Genomic DNA, 16304 nt, shown 5'->3' with positions numbered 1-16304 from the left:
GCACCATAGAGGGGCATCTTTCGGGTGGGGCTTCGAAGCCCCTAATGCCCATGTGGCCCTGACGTGGCACTGGGGAGGGGCTTCGAAGCCCCTCACCATAGCGACCAGTCTTATAGTCGGATGGGAGGAGAGAAGATGTGGGTCGCATGCCATGTCAGAAAATCCACCAATTAGGGGCTTGCACGTGCCCAAGGAGTGTTGGTGAATTAAGTAGCTGACTGATGGCGACATTTGTATTATGTAGTAGGACTAATGACGATGTGTTCTCAGCAACTTATTGGCCGGAAGTCCCTTTCGGCGAGATACTTCCTTTTTGCAAAATACCTAGGAAGATCTTCGAGGCAAATCTTTCCAAAATGTTAGAAAATGTTTGGCGCGATGTTGAACATTTGTCAGCGCCATGTACTTTTGTATTTGGTGTTTATGACTGTTAGTTAATCATCGACCCTGTTAAGTTTATTAGAAAATACCGTTAGTATAGTTTAGTGCCAAAATTGTAATTAGATGATAGTGTGTGTAGAAACTGTAAATATGTAAAATAGAACAGATGTGACGTTTTATGAAACGTCACGACCCTTGCCGGAGTAACCGTCGAATAACCGTCTCCGGCAATAACCGTCACCGGAGGGTATAAATACCCCTCCCTGGTTGATTGTAATCATCAACCCTGAACACTAAATTAGGGTTACGGTTTGTTGATTACACCATCAAAGGCGTGTGTAGGAATCGCAAGAGGTGCGATTACGACGAGGGTAGATATCGCCAGAGGAGCGATTATAGGAGACGAAGAGAACGGCTCCATTTTGATTCAAGAAGGAACTTGAATCTCCGGTTGCGGCAGCGTGGATCTAGAGGAAAGAAATAACCAGGAACTTGGTTTTATTGAATGTGAATGGAAGTAAGGTCAAAAGGACCTTTTCATTAATATTTTGTTTGGAAAAGAAGTTAACAAAAAAAAGTAAAGAAAAATCAACGGAAGGTTTTTCTAAAAAAAAACAATTTTTAATTTTCAAATTAAATTTAGAAAATTATAAATCTTGTTTAATTTTCTTCATTATAACATTCAAGAAGGAACTAGTACCAGAAGGTGAAAATTTTATCTTGTTTAAATTTTGCATCGAAGAATCGATAGCAAGTCGACCCGTTTATAGCGATTAAAGAAAATATCGCACGATGTCAGACGGACAAGAAACCTCGACAAGTCAGAATAGCCAACCCAACCACCCAAGGGATAACCCGTCGTTATCCTTTCAATGTCCCATATTAAATTCCACTAACTATACAATATGGGCAGTAAAAATTAAAGCAATTTTTAACGTTCATGGATTATGGTAAGCCATTGAACCAGAAGAAGGAAAAGTTGTTGACCCAAAAAGGAACAACATGGCAATAGCCTACCTTTATCAAGCACTGTCAGAAGACGTGATACTACAAGTAGCTCAATATACGAAAGCTACAGAAATATGGGAAGCAATCAAAGTAAGAAATATGGGTGTCGAAAGAGTAAAAAAGGCACGACTCTCAACTCTAAGGGCTGAGTTTGAGTCATTAAAGATGAAAGATGGAGAAACCATCGATGATTTCTCGGAAAAATTAAACGGGCTAGTCTCCAAAGCCGTAACGCTTGGCGCAACAATTGATGAATCTGACATGGTCAGGAAACTCCTTGACTCCATGCCAGATCGTTTTATTCATATCGTTGCAACAATCGAACAATGCTACGATGTTGACAACATGAAGTTGGAAGAAGCCATAGGTAGACTTAAAGCATATGAAGAACGAATCAAAGGAAAAGAAGATTCGAGTATGAAGGGTAGTAAACTGTTGTTTACTCGCTCAGGAAAGTATAAACAACAAGCTGGTCATCGTCCTAAGCAAGGACAAAATCGTAATAATTACAATGGCCGTGGAAAGAGTCGTGGGTATGGAAAGCCATTTAGACAAGACCGTGGAGGTCAAGGATCATCGTCAAATGATCGGAAGGACCAGTCAAAGTATAAAGACAAAAGTCAAATAAAGTGTTACCAATGTAATGAACTTTGTCATTACGCATCTGAGTGTCAAAAGTCCAAGAATAAAGAAGAAGCCAATATTGTTCAAACCGAACAAGTAATAAAAACTCTCTTGTTAGCTAGCTGTAGCTCCAAACAGGAAGATGCAATTTTCCTCAATGAAGAAAAGATAACACCAAGAAGATCCGAAGTCGAGCTAAGTAATAAAGATATATGGTATTTAGACAACGGAGCAAGCAACCATATGACAGGGATTAAATCTCATTTCTCTGAATTAAATGAAGACATCAATGGAGAAGTAAAATTCGGAGACGGTTCGCATGTGAAGATAAGAGGAAAAGGCTCAATACGAGTAAATTGCAATAACGGTGAAGAAAAGATGATCACTGACGTATATTACATACCCGATCTTCGAAATAACATTTTGAGCTTAGGACAAGCTACCGAAAATGGGTGTGATATACGAATAAAGAACGAGTTTTTATGGATATATGATGACTCTGGTGATCTCCTGATGAAGGTGGAAAGATCACAAAATCGTCTCTACAAAGTAAAACTTGATATGGGAAAATCAATGTGTTTTCTTACAAAAGAAAATGAGACGTCAATGTTGTGGCATGCAAGACTCGGACACATTGGATTCGAGTTCGTTAAAATGATTGTTAAGAAAAATATGGCCAAGGGTGTGCCAGGTTTTACCCATCAGCCACAAGTATGTGATATATGTCTAGCTGGAAAACAAACACGACACTCATTTCCAGCTCAAACACAATTTCGAGCAAAGCGACCGCTCGAATTAGTCTACGGCGACCTATGTGGCCCAATCTCACCAACAACACAATTCTGTAACAAATATATGTTTTTATTGGTGAATGATTACTCTCGATATATGTGGGCATATATTATAAAGTCTAAGGATGAAGCATTGAACTTTTTCGTTAAGTTCAAAGAAGTAGTTGAAGTTGAAACAGGTCATAAGATTAAGACCTTGAGAACTGACAGAGGAGGAGAGTTTACCTCGAAAGAGTTCAAGACATTTTGTGAAAGAAATGGTATACTACGACAACTCACAGCCCCTTACACTCCACAGCAGAATGAAGTAGTAGAACGCAAGAACAGAACCGTGATTGGAACTACACGGTGCCTACTAAAAGGTATGAATGCCCCACAAAACTTTTGGGGGTGAAGGAGTGAGACATGCGGTGTATGTGCTAAATCACGCACCAACAAAGGCCCTCGATAACATAACACCATATGAAGCAATGTCAGGGAAAAAGCCGAATTTGAAACACTTGAGAGTGTTCGGCTGTGTGGCTCACGCGAAGATTCCTGCAGTAAATTTAAGGAAACTTGATGATCGAAGTGAAAGAACCATTTATTTGGGTACTGAACCAGGAAGTAAAGCATATCAGTTATATAACCCAAATACAAATAAAGTAATGGTGAGCCGCGATGTGAAATTTGAAGAAAACAAGGCATGGGATTGGAAGAATCATCACACGAACGCCGATGAAGGACCCGAATGGGTAGACTGTGTGGTTGAAGGAGAATTAACCACAACCAATGATAATCAAGATGAGACCTACGGGGAAGATCCCGATGAACCAGAAACCCCAAGTACCCCACCAAGCCAAGGATCACAGTCAATAGGGCAAAATACACCCTCAACAGACTCTAACTCATCCAGTCCAGGTCAATCTCCTGTGTTTTCGTAAAATGAATCAGTAAATGAAAACACTGAAAGTGAAGAGATAGACCCTAACGTAGATGACACACCAATTCAAGGTCTACGTAATTTGTCCGAAATATATGAAATAGCTACAGCCATGGACGAGCATGGAGATTTTGTAATTCAAGGAGTTGACATGTATGGAAATGAACTCCTGTTGATGCACGAAGAACCAATGAATTACAAATAAGCAAATGGAAATAATGCATGGGAAAAGGCAATGAAAGACGAGTTAGATTCGATAGAAAAGAATAAAACATAGACACTGACCAACCTACCTACTGGACACAAGCCCATTGGTTTGAAATGGGTATTTAAGCTGAAGAAAGATGCGAAAGGTGAAGTAACAAAATATAAAGCACGCCTTGTCGCAAAAGGATACGTACAAAGACATGGTATTGACTATGAAGAAGTATTCGCACCAGTAGCTAGAATCGAAACCGTTCGATTACTACTCGCACTGGCTGCACATGAAGGATGGACTATTCATCACCTCAACGTCAAGACAACATTCTTGCATGGTGAATTAAACGAAGAAGTATATGTAGAACAACCTGAAGGTTTCGTGAAACCAGGAGCTGAAAACAAGGTCTACAAGCTAATAAAAGCATTATATGGACTACGTCAAGCACCACGAGCTTGGAATATTAAATTAAATAATACTTTAAAGGACCTTGGTTTCAAGAAATGTCCAAGAGAAGCAGCAGTGTATACACGTGAAAAGGGAAAAAGAAAATTAATAGTAGGCGTCTATGTTGATGACTTAATAGTAACACGAAACGATGAAGAAGATATCTCAAAATTCAAACAGCAAATGAAGAAATCATTTGAAATGAGTGATCTTGGAGAACCAAAGTACTATCTAGGGATCGAAGTACTACAAAATGAAGAAGGGGTGACGTTAAAGCAGTCGGGTTATGCAAAGAAGCTATTAAAGGACGCTGGGATGTTAGAATGTAATCCTACGCGATACCCGATGGAAGCAGGTCTAAAATTATCAAAGATGAAGAAGGAGCTGAAGCAAATGCAACGGAATACCGAAAGCTGATAGGATGTCTTAGGTATCTAACTCATACAAGACCAGACATCAACTTTGCAGTAGGATATGCAAGTCGGTTTATGCACTCGCCAAAAGTAGCTCACATGAAAGCCGTGAAACACTTACTACGATATGTAAGAGGTACAATCGAGTATAGAATTTAGTACAAGAAAGGAGGCAGAAAAGTATTGAAGGGTTATAGTGATAGCAGCTATAACATGGACATTGATATGGAAAGAGCACAACTGGAACTGTATTTTATTTCTGTGATGCTCCAATTGCATGGAATACTCAGAAACAATCTACAGTTGCTCTATCATCTTGTGAAGCAGAATTCATGGCAGCCGCCTCAGCTGCATGTCAAGCCTTATGGTTACAAGGATTGTTTGAATACTTGACTAGTTGGAAGCAAGAGAAAGTGACACTGTTCGTGGATAACAGGTCAGCAATAGCATTGATGAAAAATCCAGTGTTTCACGGGCGAAGCAAACATATAAGTACAAAATACCACTTCATACGAGAATGTGTGGAGAAGCAACAAATTGAAGTAGAGCACATTAGTGGCGAGGAACAGAAGGCAGATATACTAACGAAGGTATTACCAAGAATCAAGTTCATGGAGATGCGCGAACTACTCGGTGTCAAGGACCTTGCAATACAAGATCGAGATTAAGGGGGTGATTGTTAGTTAATCATCGACCCTGTTAAGTTTATCAGAAAATACCGTTAGTATAGTTTAGTGCCAAAATTGTAATTAGATGATAGTTTGTGTAGAAACTGTAAATATGTAAAATAGAACAGATGTGACGTTTTATGAAACGTCACGACCCTTGCCGGAGTAACCGTCGAATAACCGTCTCCGGAGGGTATAAATACCCCTCCCTGGTTGATTGTAATCATCACAAACACATTCAATTTATAATAAAGAAATCGTTTCCATATTATTGTGTGTTCATATTATTGTTAATCGATCCAATTTGTTATCAATGACTGTTCCGCGGAGGATGTAGGTCTGCCCGCAGAAGCTTTTGTTGTCTTTAGTTGGGTGTAGGACCCTACCTCTTCAATAACCACAATCATTGGTTGGGCCTCAACTTAAAACTTAAACCCTAAAATTAAACAATCAGGTGGCTAACTTCTTCTTCCTCACCTGGTCTCCATTTTCTTCTTCTTTACAATTTACAAGTTGTCTTTATCTTCTTCCTATATTGTTGTTTTAGTAAAAATCAACAAAAAATAGGGTTGAATAATTGTGCAAAGAAGGATTTGAGCGGGGATTTGGACGGTGAAATATCCATGATTTCCTTGCCGTTGGGCGGCACCAACACGCCTGGGGTGTTGTTCGCCGCCGGCACCGCTCGCCAGGTCACCATTTCAGCGGGATTCCGGCATCCATACCTTACAGCCTTATGATTATTTTCATTATTTTTTTTCCTGCCGTGCTTTGAGTTTATGATTCGTATTATACCTAAAAATCACACTCCTGTTTATCATAGTTAGAAATATATTTTAGTTTTAAGGGTGATTCGATTCAAAGCGGTCGTGTAATTCAGAAGAATGTGTTTTTTTACTGTGATAACAACTTTCATCATACAATAATAAACATCGTTTGACGTGTTTATGAATGTATGGAAAATAAATATCAAAGTAGAAATTTATAAGGTATGGACACTTTAGGAATACAGGAAATTTGAACTTTGACATTAGACTACATAATTTCATAAAGTTTGATTTAATTTACTGGCGGGATTAAAATTAATATATGAACAATTTTGTAATTTCTTTTTATTTTCATTATATATAAATTTCCGGGTTTTGCTCATCAGGATTAAGTCATCATTCAAAGTTGAAATAGTCTTTTTGCAATAAGTTGTAAAAGTAGTTTTTTGTTTTTTGTTTTTGGTTTTTCTTTGTTAATAAAGGATGTTGAACTGACCGTTTTGTCATGGTATTTTAAACGTTTCTTCACAAGGTTTGTGTAATCAAGTCAACATTTTAAATTTTGGTTAATCGTTCTCATAAAAAGTTGTGAATTTTTTTAGAAATAGTGAAAAACTGTTTTCCTCTTGTACGGTTTTTTTATCTCTTCACCAGGTCTATGCGATTAGTCAAAATTTCACTTCTGGTTAAACGTTCGCATGCAACCCAACTATTGTTAGTTTATATAAATGGTCCCTTAGCCATATTTATTGCAAAAAATGCAGTCAAAAGGACTGTTTTATCCATGTCAAGCTGAAGTCTTGGTGCATAAAAATTGAATTTTGAGTTAGTTTCAATTATAAATCTAAGTTATAATTTTTTGCAAGTGTTAAGGCCCTTAAATTATGGTTTCTTGATGGTTGGAGAACTAAGAGCATATACATCTAATGTATTCATTTGATTAACTATTCATAATCTTTAAAAGTTAAAACAATCCGAATTACACGTTGATATAAAAGACATTTGACTTAAGAGCCGTAGACTAGTCAATAAGGTAGAGAAGATGGCAAACAACAACGAAATTACATGTTAATATAAAAGACTTGGACTTTTAATTAGTTGTTTATATTTGATATATTGTATATTTACATGTATTAATTTGATTTACTATTCATAATCTTTTAAATGATAGGTTAGAAAACTGTTAATATCGTTCCAAATTACACATTAAACATTATTTCCAAATCACACGATAAAGACTTTCAATCCCAAATTACACGTTGATATAAAATAGTTTCGATTTAACGGACAAAATAAAACAAGTGGAGCCAGGGACTAGTCATTAAAGCAAAGAAGATAGCAGGCCGGCAGCAACCAAGTCGTCCATTAAGTTATTAAAATCAAGTTTTCCATATTAAATGTTGCTTGACCGGGTAGTGCACTCTATTCAATAAGGGTATGCGTAGTGGGCTACAATATTGGGCGAAATGGGGCGCGAACACCGCCCCCGTGGGCGACAAAAGGGGCTGGGCGATAATTATTTGTTGCCCATGTCTACTTTGTTTATATTATTATTTTAATGGTATGTGTGCGTGATATATATACATATTTATATGAGGCTACAATACCATTACACCCCTAAAACAAAAACCATTTTTTGCTGACTGGGCGCCACATGACGCAATTTGACTCATTTTGTAGCCCCTCCACTACAAATAACCTAATGAGAATGGCTATCCCTTCCCTTTACTATTTGGAATGCACATGTAAACTGAATATAAAAGGGCAGCACGTATACTTAATCGAGACAATGAATTCATTTCCAAAATAAACTCAAAGCAACTAATAATTTACTTACCATCTTCCTTTCATATGACTTTCCTATTTTCTTGGTTTATGCTACTTTTAACTATTGCCACCGTCTCGGTTTCCTTTGGTGGAAATGAGACCAATCACATGGCTTTATTGTCATTTAAAAAGATGATCACTCAAGATCCATATGGAGCTCTAAGCTCGTGGAACGCCTCTTTCCATTTTTGTGATTGGAGTGGTGTTTCATGTGGGAAGCGTCACAGAAGAGTGACTCGTGTACGGCTGATCTCACAAGGCCTGAAAGGCTCATTGTCTCCTCATGTAGGGAACCTTAGCTTCCTTCGTGAGTTTTGGCTCATTAACAACAGCTTTGAAGGAAGTGTCCCTCATGAACTTGGACGTTTGTCCAAGTTACGTCTCCTTCATATCGCCTATAACAAATTCAATGGACTCATTCCAGCTAACTTGTCTGGTTGTTCTAACCTTGAAGAACTTGGACTATATTCCAACATGCTAGTTGGAAGCATACCAAAAGAGATCAGTTTCCTCTCGAAACTAACTATACTTGCACTACAAGATAATAGCTTAACAGGTGGAATCCCACCTTTCCTGGGGAATATTTCAATGGAAGTCTTCTCTGTTCCTCAAAATCCATTGGGTGGAAGCATTCCAGAAGCCTTGGGTAATTGGAAAAACTTAGAAGAATTTTACTTGGGAGAGTGTAACTTACATGGATTCATCCCTTATTCCATTTATAACCTCTCACTCCTTGCTAAGTTTTCCGCAGCTGTGAACCAGCTTACTGGTATTCTTCCTCAATCCATAGGTGCAATGCTCCCTCATCTTCAAGGCCTTCAATTGAAGAATAACAATCTGACGGGACCTCTTCCACCCTTCCCATCTAACTGTTCAAGATTACAAGATCTTGAAATGAGTGGAAACAAATTTAGTGGAAAGTTGACAATCAACTTTTCAAAACTAAGAGATCTTCATATGCTAAACCTCGCTTATAACAACCTCAATGGACATGGAGAACCTGATGAAATGGAGTTTATTGATTCTCTGAGTAACTGCAGCCAGTTAACGAAGTTGGGTCTTTCAATTGGTAATCTGTCTAATCAGCTCTATTTCTTAGATTTATTAGAAAACCAGTTATATGGAAACCTCCCCTCAAGTATAGGTAATCTAGTTGGCTTGAATGTTTTACGCCTAGGAGGTAACCAATTCATTGGAAACATCCCCTCAACTATTGGTATGCTTCGAAAGCTACGTATTGCGGCTCTACACATTTACAGGGCCCATCCCAGACACCGTCGGTAACTTATCATTGTTAATTAATCTTGATTTAAGGGCCAACAAATTGGAAGGGTATATACCATTAAGTCTAGGGAATTGTCATTATCTGTCTGAGTTGCACCTTAATGACAATAAACTTAGTGGAACAATACCTAAACAACTTCTTCAACTTCCATCTCTTTCAATAGCATTAGTTCTTTCCAACAACATGTTGTTTGGTTCCCTTCCAACAGAGGTTGGAGAACTTAGGATGTTGAGTTTTCTGGATTTATCATATAATAATTTATCAGGTAGCATTCCTACTAGCCTTGGTGGTTGCACTAGCCTTTCGATCTTATATCTAAATGACAACTTATTTCAAGGCATAATACCGCCATCACAAAGTTCCTTGAGAGGAGTGGTCCAACTCGATCTTTCTCGTAATAACTTATATGATCAAATACCCCGATTCTTGGAACGTCTTTCGTTAGAATATCTGAACCTGTCTTTTAATGATTTTGTTGGTGAAGTACCGGTCTTAGGAGTGTTCGCCAATGCAAGTGCATTCTCGGTTTCAGGGAATATAAGGCTTTGTGGTGGGTTGGTGGAACTAGGGTTACCAAAATGCAGAGAGACAAAGAAACATAAAAAATGGTTTACACCATTGGTGATAGTTATTTTGATTGCATTAGCACTTTTCACCATATTATGTTTAGTGTATTTTTGGCGTAAGAAGAAAAGCAAGAGCCAGCTATCTCAATCACTAACCATGAATGAACGATTCTTGAAAGTTACATACAATCAGCTTGCTAGGGCTACTAACGGATTCTCCGAGGCCAATTTAATTGGTGGGGGGGGGGGGCGGATTTAGCTCTGTATATAAAGGATTCCTTGATAATGATTTTGGATTTGTTGCAATCAAAGTTTTACATCTTCAAATTCAAGGAGCTAACAGAAGCTTTGATGCGGAGTGTGAAGCATGGCGGAGTATTCAACACCGAAATCTATTAAAGATAATAACTTCATGTTCAAGTATTGATTTTCAAGGAAATGATTTCAAAGCTTTGGTTTATGAGTACATGCCCAACGGGAGTTTAAATGACTGGGTGCATTCAAGTACGCATACACATAAACTAGGCCTTATTCAAAGAATAAATATTCTTATCGATGTCACATGTGCACTTGATTATCTTCATAATAGCTGCCTAACAACTATTGTTCATGGCGACTTGAAGCCTAGCAATATTTTACTTGATGAAGACATGGTAGCCCATGTTGGGGACTTAGGTATATCCAAATTTCTTGAACACCCAATCGCCCATTTTAGAACCCTAATCGGAAACTTACAACCCTAATTGGCACCAAAAGGAACACCAATGCGACACAGAATGATTAATATGAATTTATGCTCATAAATACGAAATACATTAATCTAAATAGAACCTAGATGTCGTCTTCTTCACTAACACACTCGCCGGAGTATGAAAGGACTTGCCGGAAAACAGTTTCAGCTTTATGAGGGAGTTCTTCACGTTGAGCTTTATACCAGAAGGTGTTTAAGAAGTGGAGACAAATACGCGGGTTATTTGTTTGGTGATCTGAGTTGGTTTTGTTTTGCTTTTGACTCTTCGGAATAGAAGAATCCTATCGGAAAATTTTGGGTTTGAGTGTCATAGGTCGAGAGGTTTCTAAGAAATGAGATGGTGATGTCGAAAGGAACACAGTTCGGCTTTATAACCGAGTTTTATGAGCCACAAGGGTGAAATCGATCGGAACTGCGGAATAGAGTTGGTGGTTCCCGGTAAGCAATGGTGGATGACAGAAGGTCATGGAGTTGATTTTGATTCACCATGGAGAAGAAGATATAAATTAAAATAAAGGGGCAAATAGGTCATTTAGTAAGAAAAGGGGAAATATGTAATTTGATTTTAAGGTTTGGGGAAATATGTAATTAATTGGCTTAATAAGGGGATATATGTAAATCTTCCTTTATTATAATGAGTGTTGGTTGACGTTTTCTTTTACTCCTACGGTCCTACCTTTAGAACATGTCGTTCTTTCTTTAACTCCTCACGTGATCTTTTTATTTATCTTACGAAGTTCTAAAATTCAAAGTTTAAAGAAGAGTGTTCAAGAAATTAAATGCGTGGTTAAGAAAGAGCTTCAAGCCAAGTGAAGCCCAAGAAACATTGCAAGAGATCAAGAATAGCCTCGGAAGAATGAAGAAAAGGATGACAAACGTGAAGTTATAGACCCGCCCATTTCAAGTAGGAAATTTGGGGGTGAGTCGGATACAACAATTGGGGGGGGGGGGGGTGATTGTTGGCCCAATTGTTGTTTGGACCAAGCGTAAGGCCTAGCCCAAGAATTAAAAAGAGGTTATTAGTTTTCTTGCTAACTAAGTTGAGTTAACATTATAAAAATGGACAACCAAGTTAGGAATTGTTATGAAGTAGATGCAACCGAACCGAGGTAAGGTTCATCAAGGTCAAACCGAGTTAGGGTTTGAGAGTTGTAATCAGTTTTTTGAGTTATATTTTCTGAGTAATATACACGAAAGTATAATTATTCGTTAATTCATGTTTGATTATCAATCCGGGACTTGATAGCTCCTTGCCTATAAACAAACCCAAATGATTAGTTATTTTGTTGTCTTTTTTAAGTCAGAACTCAAATTCTTTCTTCTTGTCCATTATCACCTCTCGCGACCACTTCTCACCTAAAAAAAACAATAAAAATATCAAAGTAGACTCCACTCCGCAAAACAAATATCTCACAAAATAACATGATATGTATACGATGAATGCATTTTATATGGCAAAAATTGAGTTTTTAAAGTGTTATAAAACATAACAAGAAATGCAACTAACAATTATTCACTTGTATATTAAGCCTGGACTTTATAACAAGTTCTCAAATTTTATATATAGATTTAAACAAAATGTCATTATAAATACAACATACAGAGCTTAATTTACAGTTGAATGTTGAATCGATAGGTTGTCAAAGAAAGTATTATTAACATATCAGTGATACTTAAAACTTCTTGCAAACACCAAAGATGACAAGTAGAAGATACGCTATGGATCCAATGAACGACAACACCATCGCCACTGCTACCTGGTTGCAAAATTTATCAAGCACGTTACATACTTTTGGCCACCGTACATGTGAGTTGCCGGTGTAACCAATAATACCAACACCACCGCTGGCACCAATGGCTGAAAAGAGGAGCGCCACCATTACTAGATCTAAAATGGTTACAATCACTAATACGTTCTTCTTTCGACCTTTCGTTGCCAATGTAAGGATCAAAGAGACCGTCGAATAAGTACATGCTATTGCATTTATGATCACAAAGTACCTATAGCATCAAAAAAATTGAATAAAACTAGATAAAGTGAAGATAATTCACCCATTATACATGGTGCTCATAGAAATAAATCAATAATTCATAGTAAAGAAAAAATATTATTGAATGATATATTTTTTTATTGAATAACTGAAAACCAGACGTTGTGTTAGGATAATGAGATTACCATGAAAAAGATGATGATAAAGCTAACCAACGAATGATATTAATGATATATTAATAATATCTATCCTTATTTTCATTCTAAAAATAGAATAATAACCAACAAACAAATTCAATAATAATAAAATATAATAGATGATAAACTTGGTTAAAGGAGTACATACACAAAAGCAGACATGTGAAGCCATTTTGCAGTGACCGGTAACTTGACCGGTGGCATAGAAGGGGCGATTGTCACGGTTATAGTTGTTGTTTGCTTATTTACTCCGAGAACAACAGCTGCCGCTAGAGTTAGCAGTAACGCTGAAAACCTCACAGCCAGATCCGTACGCCTCAGCCCTCCTCCGATTGTCACCTCCTCACTGATCATGATCCCCTCTTTGTGCTGCATCTCCATATTTTTAAATCTAGTAATTGAAGTGAAAATGTGAGTAATTGAAAGTCCACATATACATGTTTATATAGGGGATATTAGGTGTCAAAACAAAATACAGTTCTAATATTTTTGTTTCAAATTCAAATATTTTTTGTTTAATATCTTATATCGGATATGATGAAACTAGAATATGGTATTCACGTGTACTTGTTATAAAAATGAAGAGTATTTTGTAACATGTTTAGATGTAATTATTAATTTAGTTGATCTAAAGTCTAAACAATTTAAAGTATGCTTAGAGAGATACCATTTTAAAACTTTAGTGAGAAAATATGATTTCTTGTTTTCAGTTTTTGTGCTAATCCTTCACACCACCTTCTTCTTTAATTCCACATTTTGTTTGGAATGTTTGAGATAAAATGATTTAAATAAAATAAAAAATAAATTCTTATTTTTATTGTTTAACAATGTGAGAAAACATGTTTTTTCTTTAAATATATAAAACTAAAAAAAAAGCCCTTTGACTTGGTGTTAAGTCATAGATATCTTAATAACTACTTTGGTTCATAATTTTATAAAAACAATTGAAATTTGAGATAATTAGAAATTAGAATTCACATGTGTGACATTGTGAGGAGAATGCAGTATCTTATCTTCTTGTGGAATGAATTATTGTATTTTGATTCACCTAAATCGGCTTCAAACGCCACCATCCACTTCTAGTTTAACTCTACTATCCGCTTGTCACTAAAGACCGCCGTTAACTCACATTTATAGGAGTGCAACATACCACTAGACCAATAATTAATCATGAGTACACATCACTAATCAATACACAAATTTAAACGTTCACAACATGTAAGAGCACACGTTAATACACTCATAAATCGAGTGGATTGAATGTGTGCTAAACATAAGTCAAACAAGAGTTTTGTGTATTAAACTCAAGAACTCAAAAGAAGTTATGAATCTGATATGAAAAGAAGTTAATGATTTGACTTATGAATTTATGAGGGTTAAGACTTAAGGGTTGAGAGGAGAAATTATTATATTTGATTTCGATGTGGGTAAACGAGTAAGAGATCGGTTTTGAACAATCAGACAAACATCACCCGTTACCATTCATGTCCCGAACCTGAAATTTCTTTTCCCACATAGGGGGTGTTTGGGAGATCGGTTTTGAACAATCAGACAAACATCACCTGTTACCATTCATGTCCCGAACCTGAAATATCTTTTCCCACATAGGGGGTGTTTGGGATTGCTTATTTTCACCAACTTATAACTTATAAACTTTTTGAAAAGTAATAAGGTGTTTGGGATTGCTTATATTGGGAGGGGGAAAAGTTCCATAAGTTACACTTTTGTAACTTATTAACTTAATGAAAAGTTATAAGGAGGCAAAATAAGGAATCCCAAACACCCCTATAATCTCATTGCTAGTCACGTACTTAAATCAAATCTTGGCGAATTCAAGAAACTCTACCCATTGGCATAACAGCTATAAAATGTATATATATGTTGTTAAATAGTAGATTTCAATAAAGTGGTTAACAAGATTTACAAATAGCAAAAGCCCATAATAACATTGAGACTGAGAATTAGAACCATACTAACATAAGCACAAGAAACTGCTCAAATTTCTAGTCACAAACTGGTAAGCAAGTGTAGCAATATAATACAATTGACATCATATATCCAAAAATGGCATATAATTCACAACATATTGCAAAATACACACCTTTACCACACTCAAAACTTTCAGAAAATTGTTTGTTCTCCTAGTTCTTGCCCTGCCATCCCTTCTTCAAGCACCTTTTTAAAGAAATCTTCCAATGTATCCTTCCCATAACTCGGCGTCCCCTCATCGCTATACTGCTTTGTTTCCGGATCATAGATAAGCATACTTTCGGCCGCATAATACCTCCCAATTTTCCCAAACTCCGCCGCATCCTCCAACGAAGGAAATATGTTTACAAGAAAATCAAGAACACCGATCGCAAAATCCATAATTTCAATCGGAACTTTAATAAAATTCGGTTTGTTTCCCGCAAGTTTAAACAGCATTTCCCCTTGTTCCAACGGTGTCAACGCCTTCCCGGGCCCACCAATCGGTAAAATCTTATTAATCTTGTCTGGTTTCAGCACACAGTCCGCAATAAACGAAGCCAAATCCGGCTCGCTTATCGGCTTACAAGCACACAACTTCCCATCACCAAACATCACATATGGCTTCCCATCTTTCACAAGCTCAACTTGCCCCCCTAAACTTTTAAAAAACGCCGTCGGCCGAACAATGCTATAACTAAAACCATCATCTTTCTCCGCTTCTTCGACCAATTCCGCTTCGAATTTCAGTTTCGCTCGTTGGAATTCAAGAAGGGGCTTTTGCACACAAATCGCAGACAGCAAAACAAAATGCTTCGCCCCAAAATTCTTACCGGCTACAAGACTGTTCTTTGTAGCTTCATAATCAATCTTCCAAGAATCCTTAACACCACCAGACCTACTAGCTAAACAAGACACCACAACATCAATAGAAACCCCTAAATTTTTTAAACTTTCTTGTAACACATCCAATTGGGTGACATCTGAAAAACAAACATTAGCTCCATTAAGCTTACTCAATGTATCTTCTTTACTGTTTTTACCTCTAATCCCACTTCTTTCTCTGCACACTGCAATCACATTAAACCCTCTGTTGACCAATTCTTTGACCACAAAATTACCGATGTATCCGGTTGAACCCACTACTAAAACGTTGATATCTTTTGTGGGTTTGTCTCGGAATGATGATTTAGGGGGTGAATTGAGAGTTGCTGGGGTTGAAGTGGCTGAAAGATTGAATCTTTTTGGAATTTGGATGTGGGTTTTGGATGTGTTGAGTGAGAATGGAGATGGGTTTAGTTGGATTTTGTGTGGTGAGATGAGATTGTTGAAGGTTGAGGTTGAATAAGTGGGTGTGATGGTGTGGAAGAAGGATGAAGTGGACATGGTTTAAGCTTGAAGATGATGAGTGAAAGATGTAGGAGATGATGATGATGATGATGATGATGAAGATGAAGGAAGCATTTGTTGTTATTTTTTTATCTGATTTGATAGACGAA

General features: G+C 37.1%; 1 protein-coding gene and 2 pseudogenes across 1 annotated transcript; 1 reads left to right on the top strand and 2 right to left on the bottom strand.

Moving 5' to 3' along the window:
- Nucleotides 1-8155: 8155 nt before the first annotated feature.
- On the top strand, nucleotides 8156-9331 carry LOC143541652 (uncharacterized). The gene has a single exon (XM_077034420.1). The coding sequence runs from the start codon at nucleotides 8156-8158 to the stop codon at nucleotides 9329-9331; it is 1176 nt and encodes a 391-aa protein (XP_076890535.1).
- Nucleotides 9332-12322: 2991 nt separating this feature from the next.
- LOC143541642 (CASP-like protein 1E2 pseudogene) lies at nucleotides 12323-13344 on the bottom strand (annotated as a pseudogene).
- Nucleotides 13345-14819: 1475 nt separating this feature from the next.
- LOC143540736 (divinyl chlorophyllide a 8-vinyl-reductase, chloroplastic pseudogene) lies at nucleotides 14820-16245 on the bottom strand (annotated as a pseudogene).
- Nucleotides 16246-16304: the final 59 nt, after the last annotated feature.

This window comes from Bidens hawaiensis, unplaced genomic scaffold (genome assembly GCF_021521415.1).
Source record: "Bidens hawaiensis isolate Kalapana, Puna unplaced genomic scaffold, B.hawaiensis_p1.1 tig00000820_1, whole genome shotgun sequence".
NCBI classification, from domain to species: domain Eukaryota; kingdom Viridiplantae; phylum Streptophyta; class Magnoliopsida; order Asterales; family Asteraceae; genus Bidens; species Bidens hawaiensis.
The sequence above is the reverse complement of the archived record's forward strand: the minus strand, read 5'-3'. Positions and strand labels throughout refer to the sequence as shown.

What these genes read in the sequence shown, in the direction of transcription:
- LOC143541652 (XM_077034420.1), top strand. Translation starts at nt 8,156, where the DNA reads ATGGCTTTATTGTCATTTAAAAAGATGATCACTCAAGATCCATATGGA.